This window comes from Bombus affinis, chromosome 8 (assembly GCF_024516045.1).
Source record: "Bombus affinis isolate iyBomAffi1 chromosome 8, iyBomAffi1.2, whole genome shotgun sequence".
Classification (NCBI taxonomy): Eukaryota; Metazoa; Arthropoda; class Insecta; order Hymenoptera; family Apidae; genus Bombus; species Bombus affinis.
In genome coordinates this window covers 9,848,684-9,867,909 of record NC_066351.1, presented here as the reverse complement: position 1 = coordinate 9,867,909, position 19,226 = coordinate 9,848,684, and the positions used below count along the sequence as shown (strand labels likewise).

General features: G+C 32.1%; 4 protein-coding genes across 15 annotated transcripts in view; 2 read left to right on the top strand and 2 right to left on the bottom strand.

The window, feature by feature from the left end:
• The window catches only part of LOC126919352 (uncharacterized), a 33,473-nt gene extending 22,932 nt beyond the window's left edge, over positions 1-10,541 (top strand). The window contains exons 1-3 of one of the 5 annotated variants that reach the window (XR_007711566.1): positions 9,053-9,302; positions 9,526-9,874; positions 9,971-10,541. Coding sequence is in view for 2 of the 5 variants with exons in the window: in XM_050728435.1 (XP_050584392.1) it covers positions 9,758-9,897; positions 9,971-10,244 (414 nt within the window). In the remaining 3 variants the exon portion in view is untranslated. Of the gene's footprint in view, positions 1-9,052; positions 9,303-9,525; positions 9,906-9,970 lie in introns of those variants that run through there. The other 4 variants (XR_007711567.1, XR_007711565.1, XM_050728434.1 and 1 more) reach the window with 4 other exon arrangements.
• The window catches only part of LOC126919340 (uncharacterized), a 65,535-nt gene that overhangs the window by 23,468 nt on the left and 22,841 nt on the right, over positions 1-19,226 (bottom strand). For both annotated transcript variants that reach the window (XM_050728416.1, XM_050728414.1), the window contains exon 10: positions 10,605-10,663. In XM_050728416.1, coding sequence (XP_050584373.1) covers positions 10,605-10,663 — 59 coding nt within the window. The remainder of the gene's footprint in view (positions 1-10,604; positions 10,664-19,226) is intronic.
• The window catches only part of LOC126919330 (E3 ubiquitin-protein ligase XIAP-like), a 54,072-nt gene that overhangs the window by 32,704 nt on the left and 2,142 nt on the right, over positions 1-19,226 (top strand). Inside the window, exon 2 of one of the 5 annotated variants that reach the window (XR_007711559.1) lies at positions 5,717-5,790. The exons of 1 other annotated variant lie outside the window; for it this stretch is intronic. Coding sequence is in view for 1 of the 4 variants with exons in the window: in XM_050728387.1 (XP_050584344.1) it covers positions 7,118-7,308 (191 nt within the window). In the remaining 3 variants the exon portion in view is untranslated. Of the gene's footprint in view, positions 1-5,625; positions 5,791-7,117; positions 7,405-19,108; positions 19,183-19,226 lie in introns of those variants that run through there. 3 more of the 5 variants (XR_007711560.1, XM_050728387.1, XR_007711558.1) reach the window with 3 other exon arrangements.
• LOC126919356 (uncharacterized) lies at positions 1,620-3,108 on the bottom strand. Of its 3 annotated transcripts, none has more exons than XR_007711573.1 (3): positions 2,859-3,108; positions 2,256-2,635; positions 1,620-2,183 (listed from the first exon to the last, which is right to left on the bottom strand). XR_007711573.1 is itself a non-coding variant. In XM_050728438.1 (3 exons), the coding sequence occupies exons 2-3, from the start codon at positions 2,401-2,403 to the stop codon at positions 1,917-1,919; spliced, it is 414 nt and encodes a 137-aa protein (XP_050584395.1). In that variant the 5' UTR covers positions 2,404-2,635; positions 2,859-3,108; the 3' UTR covers positions 1,620-1,916. The 3 variants fall into 3 exon arrangements, 1 of the variants encoding a protein (XP_050584395.1); XR_007711574.1 differs by having other exon boundaries at positions 1,620-2,190; positions 2,287-2,635; XM_050728438.1 differs by having other exon boundaries at positions 1,620-2,190; positions 2,264-2,635.

Genomic DNA, 19,226 nt, shown 5'->3' with positions numbered 1-19,226 from the left:
AGTTTTACATAGTCATAACTTTTGAACCAGTAGATTCCCCGTCTTAAAACCTCTATTTTCGTATTCTACACGTCGAAAATTAGAAAATTACAAAAATTGCAAGAAAAGGTCAATAATTTTTGGTTTCCTAAAATAAAGTTAGTCAAGAACACTATTATACTTATTGTACATTTATGTATTTAGTATAGATATGTATGCGTGTATGAATACTATTCGTATTCTCCCTACTTTTTGTATAATCTGAGAGAGACTGCGATACCTCGACACTCGGCACCATGGTCGTATGTCGTGGCGCACTATCTCTGTCCTTCAACATGGTCTTCAACTCACCTGTAACGCGCTATCCATCTCTGTCATTCTATGGGAGAACTGCATGGTGTCGATGATAACTATTTATATAAGTACATAGTAATTATTCAATTCATTCGTTACCTATTCGAATACTACGCTATGCATAGTGTTGAAATTTGAATTACGCGGCGTTTACTTCAAATGGCTTGAAGTTACGAATATACAACCTAATTGAACATTACTGAACCGTTGCGTTACATATGAATCTGGCCTAATATTTAACGATATCGATATGCAATTTAAGAGCGAAATTTGAAATCACGTTCACATGTCTGAAATGCCAAATACATCTATATATTGGTCAAAAATTCGATGCGAGTACTATAGCAAGGAGTGAATAAGAATTCAAAATACAGGAAATACGCTATTGGAAAACTTTAAGTTTAGTCGTCAATGATCACAATAAATTAAAAGCCATGCGAGGTTATTAAAAAATATTTTTTGTTTTTTAAGGGAGAATTCCAAGCAAGCCTGTATAAAAAAAGCTATGCTTACATCTTAATATGTAGTTATCTTGAATTTTTCGCGCACTTTATTGAACAAAGCGGTTCAGCGATACGTACCAATATATATAATACAAACTCCTTAGTAACCGCCAAATAAGATAATATATTGGTAATAGAAAGAGAGTCGTCTTTTTACTTAACAAAATTTTAAATCTGTTTTAAATATAAAAAGTTTAGATGTCTCACATACAAGTTTAATTTTAAGATAATTGAAAATAAAGCTTCTTCATAAAAATCATATTTTAAGTACTACTATAACTTTTGAAATTTTAAATGTTGGCTATTCATTGCCAAATGCGTTTTTGAAAAATTGTTAGTATAAATTGGATCCATAAGAACATAAAATAATTAAGAATAGCAAGCAATTATATATAATGGATGCTTGTAGTCTTATGAATAAAAAAAAAGAACAATCGGTTCTGTACGCTTTATTTCCGGAAACGAGTAACCTATGTTGTGCAATTTGCGAAATTGATTTTGTTGAAATTCATGATTCATCGGCAAAATCAAATTTTCATTGGCAAACAATGAAATGCCAATGACAATGGCAAAAATAAACCAGTTGGATCAATTGGAGAATAGTGAATTGAGTGATTGGCTAAAAGAGCGTTCAATTCCATATAATTCTAAAGCAAAAAAGTGTACTTATTAATAAATTATTATCGCACATCAAGAATACAACAATTTTACAGCCATTTCGTATGTAAATGTATCATATGTGTTCTTAAGTGTACTAAGTTAGTATAAAAAATAATACGAATATGCTATAACATAACATATTACATTTTTACATTCATACATTAGAGCAGCTTTAGTATATAACAAATAAAATAATAATACATAATTAGATATAATTAATAAAAGATAAAAAATTCTTTTTGTACCACTGATTTTTTATGAACTATTTATCACAATTAACATAGCTTTTCTGTCAGCTTCATTTTTTATACCAATTTCAATTAAATCTTCATTAGTTAAACTCATAAATAAATCAATGTCAACCTGAAATAAGTTTACAATATTAATTTATAATAAAATTTTATACATGTAACAACATATTTACTTCTTGTACGAGGAATTTGGGTATTGACCTAATCCGTAATGTTTTAGTAAAATAAACACTTTTGCTTCTTCTGAATTTAAAATCATTCCTCTTGGAGGTGTCCTGTAACGTGGTGGTGATGGTGTATTCTCCCTAAATACATTTTCATCCTTCATATTTGGAAGAACATTTTGTTGGCGCAATAGACTAAATTTAGGCACATATTTAAGAATAGTATCAACATCTTCTTTGTGTTGAATATTTAAATCTTGTGGCTGAATGGACTGTAATCTTTGCAAACAATATAGTTAAATTAAAATATCATATTTACTTTGTATATAATATAGAGCAATAACTAATATACCTCTGCATAGGTAGTTCGCTTACATTCTTTCTACTTTTTGAACAAGTTAGCATTGCTTCATCTTTATCTTCATTTACAAACAATTGTTTCTCCTTTGTTTCATCTTTGATATTCAAAATTAATTTCCTCATTATGTTCATTTTGTGTAAAATATATATTTGAAGAAGTAGGTAACAGTTTATTCAGATCGCAAGTCAAGGTGGGTGAAATTAAACTACTCTGAACACTTTCTCAATGATTTGTCTCTAAACTTAATGCACAGGGTTTTAAAAGTTCCTTGCTTTAACATTCTCTATCGTGTCAGAAGCTTCAACTTCAAGAGTAATAGTTTTCCCTGTTAAGGCCTTAACGAAGACCTGTATGTTGCATGGTCTGGGGAAAAATGGTTATATTAATGTACAATATCGTGCTGCGATAGTACATGCTAAAATAAACATTTTGTAAGGAATAGCTGTATATTTTTTTAATTTATAAAAACATTAATCAGCTCAAATTTTGTTAAACAAAATGATGGCATCACAGCAGAGTATCGGTTATTGGAAAACTCATCTAATATTTTTTACATAAATATGGAAGGATCAGCTGTTATACTTACATTTCTTGAAATAATTTATAGAATAGGGTAGATAGTTGCACACAAGTCACTCTAAATTCTTTTGATAAAACAATATAGAAAAGCTTTCGAAGGATAATTCACAATAGAGTATGTCAAATAATGTATAACATGTGCATTTGGTGCCATTTATTGGTGTACACAATAATTGCGTAGTTCAGTAAAGCCAGTAAAGGATGCACTTAGACTAAATCTCATAATTTTTCACCATTTCCTTAAATTAAGTGCATATACATTATTTGATGTGTACATACAAGTACATACCGCATATCTGTTAAAATTAATTAAATGTTATATAATATGTTTCCTAGGAAAGCCGTTGAAAAATTTGAAAAAGGTTTCAAACGTTTAAGAATACCTATAACCTTCCTTTGTTAAGTACGTGGGAGAAAATATTTATATCGTCTTTCGCAAAATAAATGCGAATCGAATGAACAGCGAGATTATTGAACTGTGGAAATGAAAAAGAATCGAAATAATGAAAACGAAAACAGAGAAAGTTATTACATAGAATTATTATATTATTGCATAGAAAATCATTGAAAAATGTTCAGAGTAATCTATATATATTAATTTATAATAAACCCTTGAATTTTTCGATATACGACTCTTTTAATCGCAAGTTGTTTTCTTGGACCTTATCGTTTTTCAGATGCTGTTTAAAGCTGTTATTACATTGGTTTGGGTTTTCATATTCAATTGATTCATACAGATTAGTTTTGTATCCTGTGTACTTCACACACCTTGTACAGCCATTTACACACAGCGAAAATTCAGATAAAAAGGACGTGACGGATGGGGAAAAACAGAAGAGAATCGCAAAGCAGTTGTTCCAACACTGGATGTAGGAACTAGCGATCATATCAACATGACATTTATCTCAACAAAAGCCAGTGTAGATTTCGAGTTCAGGATGTTTGGTGCCTAAGACACATCGAATGCAAAATGCTAGATAAAAATAAAGAAAAATTAGAAAAACAATCGAAATGAGAGTAAACGGATACAGTAGATACGCCGCTACATTGTACACGAATATAAACAGCTGCTAGGAAAATTCAGTTATGAGAATGATGACTCACTTTAGCAATTTCAGGATGGTTAGTAAGAAAACATAGACGTCGACAATTTTAAAGGTTCTACTTCGTCGATACGTTTTTTTGCATTTGACAGACGAGAACGTCTCCCTCGTTATTTTTCAAGATATTACTGCTTTTCAAGCTAAATGTATTGCGTTTTGCCCGAATATCTTTATTCTTCGTTTTTACTATCTTCTACTGCATTCGCAACTAACACTTTTAAAGCCAAACGATGGTATATTGTTGCAAGGAACATTTGCGAAAAGGGCCAACGACGATATATGATTGCGATTCATATGTCCATTCAAATATATATGTGTGTGTATATATATGTAAGATCGTAATCTGGGGAGAATTCAGGGATCGATTCTGTAGTCTGAAAATCGAGTTTTTATTAAGAAGTAAATAATAAAATACGAAAATAAACAACAATTAATATTCGGCTATAACAAGAAATAACAATAATTATATAAACGGGAAATAACGAGTCTTTAGTACAATGTTTAAAAACTGAAAAACGAGAATCGATTTTCAACGTCCTGAGCTACCGATCTTTCTTCATCAGTCTTTAAAATCTTAAATAACTATTCCGTAACTTTGTCTGTCTCTAATGTAACTCTCTGTTAGTCCGTTCGGGAAAAACGTGCTTCTTAAAATGGTCGTCCGTAAAACAAAAGAAGATCGGTCTGTCGGTGAAACACAGCCTGTCGTGCTACCCGTAAAACAAAAAGAATCCCTATCCTACATGAACACTAGGGAATTTACACACACACACACACACACACACACATGTATATTTATATGACATAGTATAATATGTATAACACAATATAACATAATGCTACAGCGTCTAACTATTCGCATCGCGAGAGAACTTTATCTCAAAATGAATTTATAAAATGTTATAAATGGTACAATTTTCCTGCAGAAACCTTGTTCAAGATGTTTCATATATTGAAAAAACTGCGTACTTATTTCTAAAAATAATTTTATTATAATCTGCGAAGATTAAAGCCGAGGCTGGGTATACGCCATAAATTATAGGGTGCCATAAAGTAAAATTAAACATGTAACGGTAACCTGAGACTTTAGACTATGCTTTACCTTCTTACTAAATATTTTACCCACCTTCAGGCAAGAATCGTATTGTCTTGTATATAGGGTGTTTCCTTAGAATGGTGGTCACCTGAACCGAAACAACGTAGCGATTAGGGGTTGACGAGTATGTCAAAACTGAAGAAGAACGATATGGAAATTCCAAACAATACGAAAACTCGATTAGAACCTAATACCAAGCATCTATTATCATTTCCTCTTTCATTATGTGTGTTAATAATAAATTGCAATTTTTTGTCGCTCTCTTTGACTCTCTAGACTTCGTAGCAGCTTCTACTGATATTTTAAACAACGTGTTATTATTGTCAAGTAAAAACCGAACAAATAAGAATTCCTTCAAAAGCGGCATCATTTTCGAAATGTGAGTAAATAAGGGGTATAATTTCTGTACCTTGCTGTACCTAGCGTGCGTCGTTTACTTGAGAACAGTACAGAGCAGTACAGTACAGGGGCGGAGCATCGATGAAATTTGATTGGTTGACAACTTGTGCTACTGTGGTAGGGATAAGATCTGTAGGAAACAGGTAGTTCTTTCTCCAGAAATAGAAGTTTCAAGATTCAGTATTTGATCGACAGTCGAAGAGTTTGTTCGTTCGTGCGATAAAGCAGTTTTAGTAAATCTAAAAATATAAAATATACAAGAATAAGATATTAAATCTTTGTTAAGATTCCACTTGAAGAGTTGGTGTGCTGTTGAAGCGGGACGTGAACATCTGATATCGGTAAGTTTTGCCTGTAATATATTCCTGTTTCATCAATTGTACGCGTATAATATTTCTCGAAAATGAGTAAACTAAAATCGTTTTACCATTTATAAGTCAGAATATCGTAGCGAAAGCATTTATGTAGATTGTACAGAAAGTTTCGTGATCCTTCGAACGCTTCAATTATCAAATAAAATCGCTGTAATTTTTCAAAGACAATTTTTAATTTTTGCGCTAAAGCACACGGGGCTGAGATTACTTCGATAATATCGGCTTGTTATAATCAGTAGATATTATAATTTCTTTTTTTTTTTTAAATAGGTTTTAAGACATTTCTTCGGTTTACACAATGTCGTCGGATCATGCGATTTCGTCGGGTGATTCAACATCATCGATTAACTCAATATCGGCGGACGATTCAGCCGCAGCAGTACCTTCAACATCGGCAGCAAGGCCGGTGCATTTAATGTCACCGAGTCTTTCGACGTCGTCAATGATACCATTGATAGCCGCCCCCCCGATGTCATCAATGCTATCAATGTTCGCCGTACACTGGTCGTCGCCAATGCTACCAATGTTCCCCGAACCCTGGATGTCGCCAACGCCACGAGTACGGATAACACAAAGAAACGGAAATATATACTGTCCTTATGGTTTAAAATATCACAAGTCATTTGATTTTAATGACCACAGATTTTTAAGACATTCACGAACCCCGTCGACATATGAATTTAGCCGTTTGGGACTAAGGAGAGTTACGGAACCAGAAAAATTGGAATATGCCAGTTACGAATCCAGGTTAAACTCATTCGCAGGATGGCCTACACATCTAAGGCAGACAAGTGAAGAATTAGCCGATGCTGGCTTCTACTACATCGGAATAATGGATCTCACTGTCTGTTACCATTGTGGAATTTGTATAGAAAATTGGGGACCAGAAGAACATCCATGGGAAAAACATGCAATTTCGTCTCCCGGCTGTTATTACTTATTAACAGTACGGGGTTTCAAATATGCTAATAATGTAACAGGCCAGGAGTTATATGAAACTTCTACAGAAGTAAGTACAGTAACATATACCCTGAACCATATGTATAGTTAACAATTCGGATATATACTTATGTACATTATATTTATTTCAGGCACCAACACAAATTGCGAATGGGAATCCTGAGAGATCCAATAGTGAAAATGATACTAATGAAATGACTCTCGTCCAGAAAATTGGTAAGTAATAAACATAAAAACACAGATTGATCATAAATTCGTTTATTTGTATGAAATCCGTATACATATAATAAATTTTATTATGTGTTACATCTAAATATACTGTTCACAATTTTAGCTGCTGCGAAGGAAAAAAATCGAGCATTGAAAAATGCTCGTTTGTGTAAAGTTTGCATGGAACGAGAAGCAACAGTTGTATTCCTACCTTGTGGACATGTAGCAACCTGCGACTACTGTTCACCGGCACTTACAAAATGCATAATTTGCCGAGGAGAACTTAAGGCGACAAGTAGTGCAATTTTTTTGTAATGCATGCACATGTATATAATTATGTACATTTGTAAATTAGCTTATTCATATCTCTTATATAAATATAAATATAATTTTTTAAAAATGACGTACAGTCATTAAAATGTGTGATGTATCGTTAAATTAACTGTATATATCAGGAAATGATAATTTTTTTTATTTTTAATAGTATTTCTACAGTAATTAATAAATAGAAACATAATACTAAATTGATCAAATACATTTTGTCTTTATATTTTTGGCCTTTTTTGTATCTTAAGTGTATTTTACTTAATTAAACATTAATTCGAATTATGTACCTTATTTTATCTGAATAAAGTTAACTTTTTCAGCATTTAACTAATTGTTTTTTATTTTATTCCCCTTATCGTCATTAAAATGAAGCTGTTTTATATATATATAAATATATATGTAATACAGTTTCATTTCATTTATTATATATATTTTCATTATATATATATATATATATATATATATGCAATATGTTATATTGTAGTATACAAATTATACCATATCATATATATATATATAAACACACATTTACATACACACGCGCTCACACACGTATACACATATGCGTATGTATATATATATATATGTATATATGCATCGCAATCATATATCGTCGTTGGCCCTTTTCGCAAATGTTCCTTGCAACAATATACCATCGTTTGGCTTTAAAAGTGTTAGTTGCGAATGCAGTAGAAGATAGTAAAAACGAAGAATAAAGATATTCGGGCAAAACGCAATACATTTAGCTTGAAAAGCAGTAATATCTTGAAAAATAACGAGGGAGACGTTCTCGTCTGTCAAATGCAAAAAAACGTATCGACGAAGTAGAACCTTTAAAATTGTCGACGTCTATGTTTTCTTACTAACCATCCTGAAATTGCTAAAGTGAGTCATCATTCTCATAACTGAATTTTCCTAGCAGCTGTTTATATTCGTGTACAATGTAGCGGCGTATCTACTGTATCCGTTTACTCTCATTTCGATTGTTTTTCTAATTTTTCTTTATTTTTATCTAGCATTTTGCATTCGATGTGTCTTAGGCACCAAACATCCTGAACTCGAAATCTACACTGGCTTTTGTTGAGATAAATGTCATGTTGATATGATCGCTAGTTCCTACATCCAGTGTTGGAACAACTGCTTTGCGATTCTCTTCTGTTTTTCCCCATCCGTCACGTCCTTTTTATCTGAATTTTCGCTGTGTGTAAATGGCTGTACAAGGTGTGTGAAGTACACAGGATACAAAACTAATCTGTATGAATCAATTGAATATGAAAACCCAAACCAATGTAATAACAGCTTTAAACAGCATCTGAAAAACGATAAGGTCCAAGAAAACAACTTGCGATTAAAAGAGTCGTATATCGAAAAATTCAAGGGTTTATTATAAATTAATATATATAGATTACTCTGAACATTTTTCAATGATTTTCTATGCAATAATATAATAATTCTATGTAATAACTTTCTCTGTTTTCGTTTTCATTATTTCGATTCTTTTTCATTTCCACAGTTCAATAATCTCGCTGTTCATTCGATTCGCATTTATTTTGCGAAAGACGATATAAATATTTTCTCCCACGTACTTAACAAAGGAAGGTTATAGGTATTCTTAAACGTTTGAAACCTTTTTCAAATTTTTCAACGGCTTTCCTAGGAAACATATTATATAACATTTAATTAATTTTAACAGATATGCGGTATGTACTTGTATGTACACATCAAATAATGTATATGCACTTAATTTAAGGAAATGGTGAAAAATTATGAGATTTAGTCTAAGTGCATCCTTTACTGGCTTTACTGAACTACGCAATTATTGTGTACACCAATAAATGGCACCAAATGCACATGTTATACATTATTTGACATACTCTATTGTGAATTATCCTTCGAAAGCTTTTCTATATTGTTTTATCAAAAGAATTTAGAGTGACTTGTGTGCAACTATCTACCCTATTCTATAAATTATTTCAAGAAATGTAAGTATAACAGCTGATCCTTCCATATTTATGTAAAAAATATTAGATGAGTTTTCCAATAACCGATACTCTGCTGTGATGCCATCATTTTGTTTAACAAAATTTGAGCTGATTAATGTTTTTATAAATTAAAAAAATATACAGCTATTCCTTACAAAATGTTTATTTTAGCATGTACTATCGCAGCACGATATTGTACATTAATATAACCATTTTTCCCCAGACCATGCAACATACAGGTCTTCGTTAAGGCCTTAACAGGGAAAACTATTACTCTTGAAGTTGAAGCTTCTGACACGATAGAGAATGTTAAAGCAAGGAACTTTTAAAACCCTGTGCATTAAGTTTAGAGACAAATCATTGAGAAAGTGTTCAGAGTAGTTTAATTTCACCCACCTTGACTTGCGATCTGAATAAACTGTTACCTACTTCTTCAAATATATATTTTACACAAAATGAACATAATGAGGAAATTAATTTTGAATATCAAAGATGAAACAAAGGAGAAACAATTGTTTGTAAATGAAGATAAAGATGAAGCAATGCTAACTTGTTCAAAAAGTAGAAAGAATGTAAGCGAACTACCTATGCAGAGGTATATTAGTTATTGCTCTATATTATATACAAAGTAAATATGATATTTTAATTTAACTATATTGTTTGCAAAGATTACAGTCCATTCAGCCACAAGATTTAAATATTCAACACAAAGAAGATGTTGATACTATTCTTAAATATGTGCCTAAATTTAGTCTATTGCGCCAACAAAATGTTCTTCCAAATATGAAGGATGAAAATGTATTTAGGGAGAATACACCATCACCACCACGTTACAGGACACCTCCAAGAGGAATGATTTTAAATTCAGAAGAAGCAAAAGTGTTTATTTTACTAAAACATTACGGATTAGGTCAATACCCAAATTCCTCGTACAAGAAGTAAATATGTTGTTACATGTATAAAATTTTATTATAAATTAATATTGTAAACTTATTTCAGGTTGACATTGATTTATTTATGAGTTTAACTAATGAAGATTTAATTGAAATTGGTATAAAAAATGAAGCTGACAGAAAAGCTATGTTAATTGTGATAAATAGTTCATAAAAAATCAGTGGTACAAAAAGAATTTTTTATCTTTTATTAATTATATCTAATTATGTATTATTATTTTATTTGTTATATACTAAAGCTGCTCTAATGTATGAATGTAAAAATGTAATATGTTATGTTATAGCATATTCGTATTATTTTTTATACTAACTTAGTACACTTAAGAACACATATGATACATTTACATACGAAATGGCTGTAAAATTGTTGTATTCTTGATGTGCGATAATAATTTATTAATAAGTACACTTTTTTGCTTTAGAATTATATGGAATTGAACGCTCTTTTAGCCAATCACTCAATTCACTATTCTCCAATTGATCCAACTGGTTTATTTTTGCCATTGTCATTGGCATTTCATTGTTTGCCAATGAAAATTTGATTTTGCCGATGAATCATGAATTTCAACAAAATCAATTTCGCAAATTGCACAACATAGGTTACTCGTTTCCGGAAATAAAGCGTACAGAACCGATTGTTCTTTTTTTTTATTCATAAGACTACAAGCATCCATTATATATAATTGCTTGCTATTCTTAATTATTTTATGTTCTTATGGATCCAATTTATACTAACAATTTTTCAAAAACGCATTTGGCAATGAATAGCCAACATTTAAAATTTCAAAAGTTATAGTAGTACTTAAAATATGATTTTTATGAAGAAGCTTTATTTTCAATTATCTTAAAATTAAACTTGTATGTGAGACATCTAAACTTTTTATATTTAAAACAGATTTAAAATTTTGTTAAGTAAAAAGACGACTCTCTTTCTATTACCAATATATTATCTTATTTGGCGGTTACTAAGGAGTTTGTATTATATATATTGGTACGTATCGCTGAACCGCTTTGTTCAATAAAGTGCGCGAAAAATTCAAGATAACTACATATTAAGATGTAAGCATAGCTTTTTTTATACAGGCTTGCTTGGAATTCTCCCTTAAAAAACAAAAAATATTTTTTAATAACCTCGCATGGCTTTTAATTTATTGTGATCATTGACGACTAAACTTAAAGTTTTCCAATAGCGTATTTCCTGTATTTTGAATTCTTATTCACTCCTTGCTATAGTACTCGCATCGAATTTTTGACCAATATATAGATGTATTTGGCATTTCAGACATGTGAACGTGATTTCAAATTTCGCTCTTAAATTGCATATCGATATCGTTAAATATTAGGCCAGATTCATATGTAACGCAACGGTTCAGTAATGTTCAATTAGGTTGTATATTCGTAACTTCAAGCCATTTGAAGTAAACGCCGCGTAATTCAAATTTCAACACTATGCATAGCGTAGTATTCGAATAGGTAACGAATGAATTGAATAATTACTATGTACTTATATAAATAGTTATCATCGACACCATGCAGTTCTCCCATAGAATGACAGAGATGGATAGCGCGTTACAGGTGAGTTGAAGACCATGTTGAAGGACAGAGATAGTGCGCCACGACATACGACCATGGTGCCGAGTGTCGAGGTATCGCAGTCTCTCTCAGATTATACAAAAAGTAGGGAGAATACGAATAGTATTCATACACGCATACATATCTATACTAAATACATAAATGTACAATAAGTATAATAGTGTTCTTGACTAACTTTATTTTAGGAAACCAAAAATTATTGACCTTTTCTTGCAATTTTTGTAATTTTCTAATTTTCGACGTGTAGAATACGAAAATAGAGGTTTTAAGACGGGCAATCTACTGGTTCAAAAGTTATGACTATGTAAAACTGAGCATTCTTTGGCTATTTTACGGCCATGTTTGCACGTTACTTTGACGCCATATTGCTTCTATCCATCATTCAGTTGGTCCATACAGATGACCATTGTACTGAAATTTGTGGGAAATTGCACAGTTTATACAAGATCGCAGGTATTTACTAACATAACAGCTAGTCTCTAGATTAGCGAAGAGTAAGAAATGGCTCAAACCTAATTCAATCAAAGTTCAAAATCACATCACAAAATGGCCGCCATCTATGTGTATTCATGTATTCACAGCCAACGATTCCACTTACAGAACGAATTAAAAATATAAATCGATATAGCAAACAAATAAGTTGTACAACACCTTGAAAATACTCAGTTTTACAAACATAAACTTCTAACAGACAAGTTTCTCGCTTTAAAACTTCGACGTTTTATTAATATAAAAATTAGAATTGTCTTTTAATCGGTATTATTTAACGAATTGAAAACAGGATAAGTAAGTATAATAAAAGAAAAAGTAACCTACAATTTTTATGATTTGAACTATATATATATGGATATAGTAATAATAATAATAATAATATATATATATATATATATATATGTATCTTTCTGTATATGTAGGCATTCTGTGTATATATATACTCTGTACTATATATGAACAGTATTATATATATATATATATGTATGTATACATAAAACAGCTTCATTTTAATGACAATAAGGGGAGTAAAACAAAAAACAATTAGTTAGATGCGGAAAAAGTTAACTTTATTCAGATAAAATAAGGTACATAATTCGAATTAATGTTTAATTAAGTAAAATACACTTAAAATACAAAAAAAGCCAAAAATATATAGACAAAATATATTTGATCAGTTTAGTATTAATTATTATTACTTATTATTACTTTAATATTATTACTTATACTTTAATATATTTATATACTTTAATATTATTACTTATTATTACTTATTATAATATTATTAATATTAATTATTATTACTAATTACTGTAGAAATACTACTAAAAATAAAAAAAATTATCATTTCCTGATATAAACAGTTAATTTAACGATACATGGTATCACACATTTTGATGACTGTACGTCATTTTTACAAAATTATATTTACATTTATATAAGAGATATGAATAAGCTAATTTACAAATGTACATAATTATATACATGTATTATATATACATGCATTACGAAAAAGTTGCATTACATGTTGCCTTGAGTTCTCTACGGCAAATTAGGCATTTAGTAAATGCCGGTGCACAGTAGTAGCAGGTTGCCACATGTCCACAAGGTAGGAATTCAATATTTGCTTCCCGTTCCGTGCAAACTTTACACAGACGAGACTCCTGGATCAAACGATTTTCTTCCTCTAGAGCAGCTAAAATAGTAATCAGTATATTTAAATATAATATATAATAAAATTTATTATATGTATACGGATTTCATACAAATTAACGAATTTATGATCAATCTATGTTTTTATTTTTATTACTTACCAAGTTCCTGAAGGAGAGCCGCTTCGTCAGTATCATTTTCACTATTGGATCTCTCAGGATTGTCATCAATAATTTGTATTGGTGCCTGAAATAAATATAATGTACATAAGTATATATTCGAATTATTAACTATACATATGGTTCAGGGTATATGTTTCTGTACTTACTTCTGTAGAAGTTTCGTATAACTCCTGGCATGTTTCATTGCTAACATGTTCATGACTTTCATATTCCAAATTGTTTTGGTTTTCAATACTATAAGATCCCGAACAGCTAGCTTGATGTGCCGTCGGGTATCCTGGATGGTGTAGAAGTCGATGGTCATTGTGATTAACAGACCCTTGATATTTTATACCATAAGGACTAGATGCATATCGACTTTTTCCATTCCTTATCCGTATTACAGGCGTTGGGCACGCCGAGGAGCCGGGTATCGCTGGTATCTTTGGTAACGGCCTCGAACGTCTCGGTGATATTAAATGCACCGGCCTTGCTGCCGATGTTGAAGGTACTGCTGCGGCTGAATCGTCCGCCGATATTGAGTTAATCGATGATGTTGAATCACCCGACGAAATCGCATGGTCCGACGACATTGTGTAAACCGAAGAAATGTCTTAAAACCTATTTAAAAAAAAAAAAAGAAATTATAATATCTACTGATTATAACAAGCCGATATTATCGAAGTAATCTCAGCCCCGTGTGCTTTAGCGCAAAAATTAAAAATTGTCTTTGAAAAATTACAGCGATTTTATTTGATAATTGAAGCGTTCGAAGGATCACGAAACTTTCTGTACAATCTACATAAATGCTTTCGCTACGATATTCTGACTTATAAATGGTAAAACGATTTTAGTTTACTCATTTTCGAGAAATATTATACGCGTACAATTGATGAAACAGGAATATATTACAGGCAAAACTTACCGATATCAGATGTTCACGTCCCGCTTCAACAGCACACCAACTCTTCAAGTGGAATCTTAACAAAGATTTAATATCTTATTCTTGTATATTTTATATTTTTAGATTTACTAAAACTGCTTTATCGCGCGAACGAACAAACTCTTCGACTGTCGATCAAATACTGAATCTTGAAACTTCTATTTCTGGAGAAAGAACTACCTGTTTCCTACAGATCTTATCCCTACCACAGTAGCACAAGTTGTCAACCAATCAAATTTCATCGATGCTCCGCCCCTGTACTGTACTGCTCTGTACTGTTCTCAAGTAAACGACGCACGCTAGGTACAGCAAGGTACAGAAATTATACCCCTTATTTACTCACATTTCGAAAATGATGCCGCTTTTGAAGGAATTCTTATTTGTTCGCTTCTTACTTGACAATATTAACACGTTGTTTAAAATATCAGTAGAAGCTGCTACGAAGTCTAGAGAGTCAAAGAGAGCGACAAAAAATTGCAATTTATTATTAACACATATAATGAAAGAGGAAATGATAATAGATGCTTGGTATTAGGTTCTAATCGAGTTTTCCTATTGTTTGGAATTTCCATATCGTTCTGCTTCAGATTTGACATGCTCGTCAACCGCTAATCGCTACATTGTTTCGGTTCAGGTGACCACCATTCTAAGGAAACACCCTATATACAAGTCAATACGATTCTTACCTGTAGGTGGGTAAACTATTTAGTAGGAAGGTAAAGCATAGTCTAAAGTCTCAGGTTACCGTTACATGGTTAATTCTACTTTATGGCACCCTATAATTTATGGCGTATACCCAGCCTCGGCTTTAATCTTCGCAGATTATAATAAAATTATTTTTAGAAATAAGTACGCAGATTTTTCAATATATGAAACATCTTGAACAGGGTTTCTGCAGGAAAATTGAACCATTTGTAACATTTTATAAATTCATTTTGAGATAAAGTTCTCTCGCGATGCGAATAGTTAGACGCTGTAGCATTATGTTATATTGTGTTATACATATTATACTATGTCATATAAATATACATATATATTTATACATACATATGTATGTATATATATAGACACATACATATCCATATATATATATATATATATATATATATATATATATATATATATATATATATATATATATATATATATATATATATATATGTCGGAGATGAAAGAACACCGGAACCTTCCCTTTGGAACTTTGTGAAGATCCTTTAGTACTGTAATTCAGATTCCACCGTAGCCGTATTAAGAAATTGTTGTCATTCTATTAGACTGTACTTATTTGAAGTTTATGATAGTGAGCTCGGGCTCGTGGCGACAACCAGTCTCCGCACGTGGCCGCGGTCAAGGGATGAACGTTTTGTCTAACAAAGGCATGAAGTAATTTTATAGTTCTCCTTAAAAGAGATACTTGGGTCGTGGTACGACGGTAAACATTTCAACTATTTCTGTCCCGTGGCTCTTCACACGCAGACTTTGTCCTTCGGGTAAGATGATTGCCAGATGTCAACGCTTCTTCACAGTATATGTTTAGCTGGCCGAGAACCCGTTACGAATATTAAGTTGCAGATATACAAAGTCCTTCAAATAGACAAATAGTCCGTGTCCCAACTACGGGAAGATAAGAGAAATCTATCCTCCCAGGAACGACGCTTCCCGCTAGCAACTTTTCCCAAGGACAGCTAACATCCTTCTCTAACCACCAACATGGAAATTGACCAATTAACAGTAACGTTAATTTCCTTCACCCTTCGAACGAAGACTTTCCTCTGCGAATCCGATGATCTCGTGCCCTTAGGCACATCCATCATAGTTTTCTTCGACAGCGTCACCGTGACGGAGAGACGCTCTCTTGTACGATCTCATCAACGATTGAATTGTCATCCTTATACGTAGTGATGGCTCCTTGCATTAACATTAAGTACAACGTAGACGCTACAGAAGAGTAGAGTTCGTCATCCCGTTGACCGCGGATTCGTTATCGAGCCTAGGATCATTGTCTTTAGCTTCTCGAGTGTCTAATTATCGCGATTACTTGTCAAATTCTATCATAGTCATATTTGCACTAGTAAATATCTTCTCTATTGCATATTGATCACATCTAATGCCAATAGGGATTCGTTTCACGCCCTTAACCCTAACTCCAATCTTAACGCAAACCCGACATATATATATGTAAATATATACATACATATACATATATATATATATATATATATATATATATATATTTCCGATATACGACTCTTTTAATCGCAAGTTGTTTTCTTGGATGTTATCGTTTTTCAGATGCTGTTTAAAGCTGTTATTACATTGGTTTGGGTTTTCATATTCAATTGATTCATACAGATTAGTTTTGTATCCTGTGTACTTCACACACCTTGTACAGCCATTTACACACAACGAAAATTCAGATAAAAAAGATGGGGGAAAAACAGAAGAGAATCGCAAAGCAGTAGTACCAACTCTGGATGTAGGAACTAGCGATCATACCAACATGACATTTATCTCAACAAAACCCAGTGTAAGCAGCAGTGTATGCAGTGTAAGTATAAACAGCTGCTAGAAAATTCAGTTATGAGAATGATGACTCACTTTAGCAATTTCAGGATGGTTAGTAAGAAAACATAGGCGTCGACAATTTTAAAGGTTCTACTTCGTCGATACCTTTTTTTGCATTTGACAGACGAGAACGTCTCCCTCGTTATTTTTCAAGATATTACTGCTTTTCAAGCTAAGTGTATTGCGTTTTGCTCGAATATCTTTATTCTTCGTTTTTACTATCATCTAGTGCATACGCAATAAACACTTTTAATGCCAAACGATGGTATATTGTTGCAAGGAACATTTGCGAAAAGTGCCAAAGACAATATATGATTGCGATACATATATCCATTCAAATATATATGTGTGTATATATATGTAAGATCGTAATCTGGGGATAATTCAGGGATCGATTCTGTAGTCTGAAAATCGAGTTTTTATTATGAAGTAAATAATAAAATACAAAAATAAACAACAATTAATATGCGACTATAACAATAAATAACAATAATTATATAAACGGGAAATAACGAGTCTTTAGTACAATGTTTACCTGAAAATCGAGAATCGATTTTCAACGTCCTGAGCTACCGATCATTCTTCTTCAGTCTTTAAAATCTTAATTAACTATTCTGTAACCTTGTCTGTCTCTAATGTAACTCTCTGTCCGTCCGTTCGGGAAAATCGTGCTTCTTAAAATGGTCGTCCGTAAAACAAAAGAAGATCGGTCTGTCCGTGAAATACAGCCTGTCGTGCTACCCGTAAAACAAAAAGAATCCCTATCCTACATGAACTCTAGGGAATTTACGTATATATATATATATATATACGTATATGTTGTTATTTTATATAGGTTGGGGTTGATAATCAAGCTGATCCACTCGGATTGGTTATCACACCTTTTATTTTCTCTCTTGTACAAAACACCAAATCACACAGTTAACGTCTAATCTCTCCCAATGCGTCTTAGCAATTAACACGTAGTCGACTCCTAAGACAAAAGAGCGTCGTGAGGAGTCGTACCAACATAACCCTAGTAACCTTTTGGCAACTAGCGGTCATACCAACTGAGCATCTCTCAACATATGTATGTGTATATATATATATACATACATATGTATGTATAAATATCTATGTATATTTATACGACATGGTACAATATGTATAATACAATATAACATAATGCTACAGCGTCTTACTATTCGCATCGCGAGAGAACTTTATCTCAAAATGAATTTATAAAATGTTACAAATGGTTCAATTTTCCTGCAGAAACCCTGTTCAAGATAAAGTATAGGGTGCCATAAAGTAAAATTAACCATGTAACGGTAATCTGAGACTTTAGACTATATTTTACCTTCTTACTAAATATTTTACCCACCTTCAGGCAAGAATCGTATTGTCTTGTATATAGGGTGTTTCCTTAGAATGGTGGTCACCTGAACCGAAACAACGTAGCGATTAGGGGTTGACGAGTATGTCAAAACCGAAGAAGAACGATATGGAAATTCCAAACAATAGGAAAACTCGATTAGAACCTAATACCAAGCATCTATTATCATTTCCTCTTTCATTATGTGTGTTAATAATAAATTGCAATTTTTTGTCGCTCTCTTTGACTCTCTAGACTTCGTAGCAGCTTTTACTGATATTTTAAAAGCGGCATCATTTTCGAAATGTGAGTAAATAAGGGGTATAATTTCTGTACCTTGCTGTACCTAGCGTGCGTCGTTTACTTGAGAACAGTACAGAGCAGTACAGTACAGGGATGGAACATCGATGAAATTTGATTGGTTGACAACTTGTGCTACTGTGGTAGGAATAAGATCTGTAGGAAACAGGTAGTTCTTTCTCCAGAAATAGAAGTTTCAAGATTCAGTATTTGATCGACAGTCGAAGAGTTTGTTCGTTCGTGCGATAAAGCAGTTTTAGTAAATCTAAAAATATAAAATATACAAGAATAAGATATTAAATCTTTGTTAAGATTCCACTTGAAGAGTTGGTGTGCTGTTGAAGCGGGACGTGAACATCTGATATCGGTAAGTTTTGTCTGTAATATGTTCCTGTTTCATCAATTGTACGC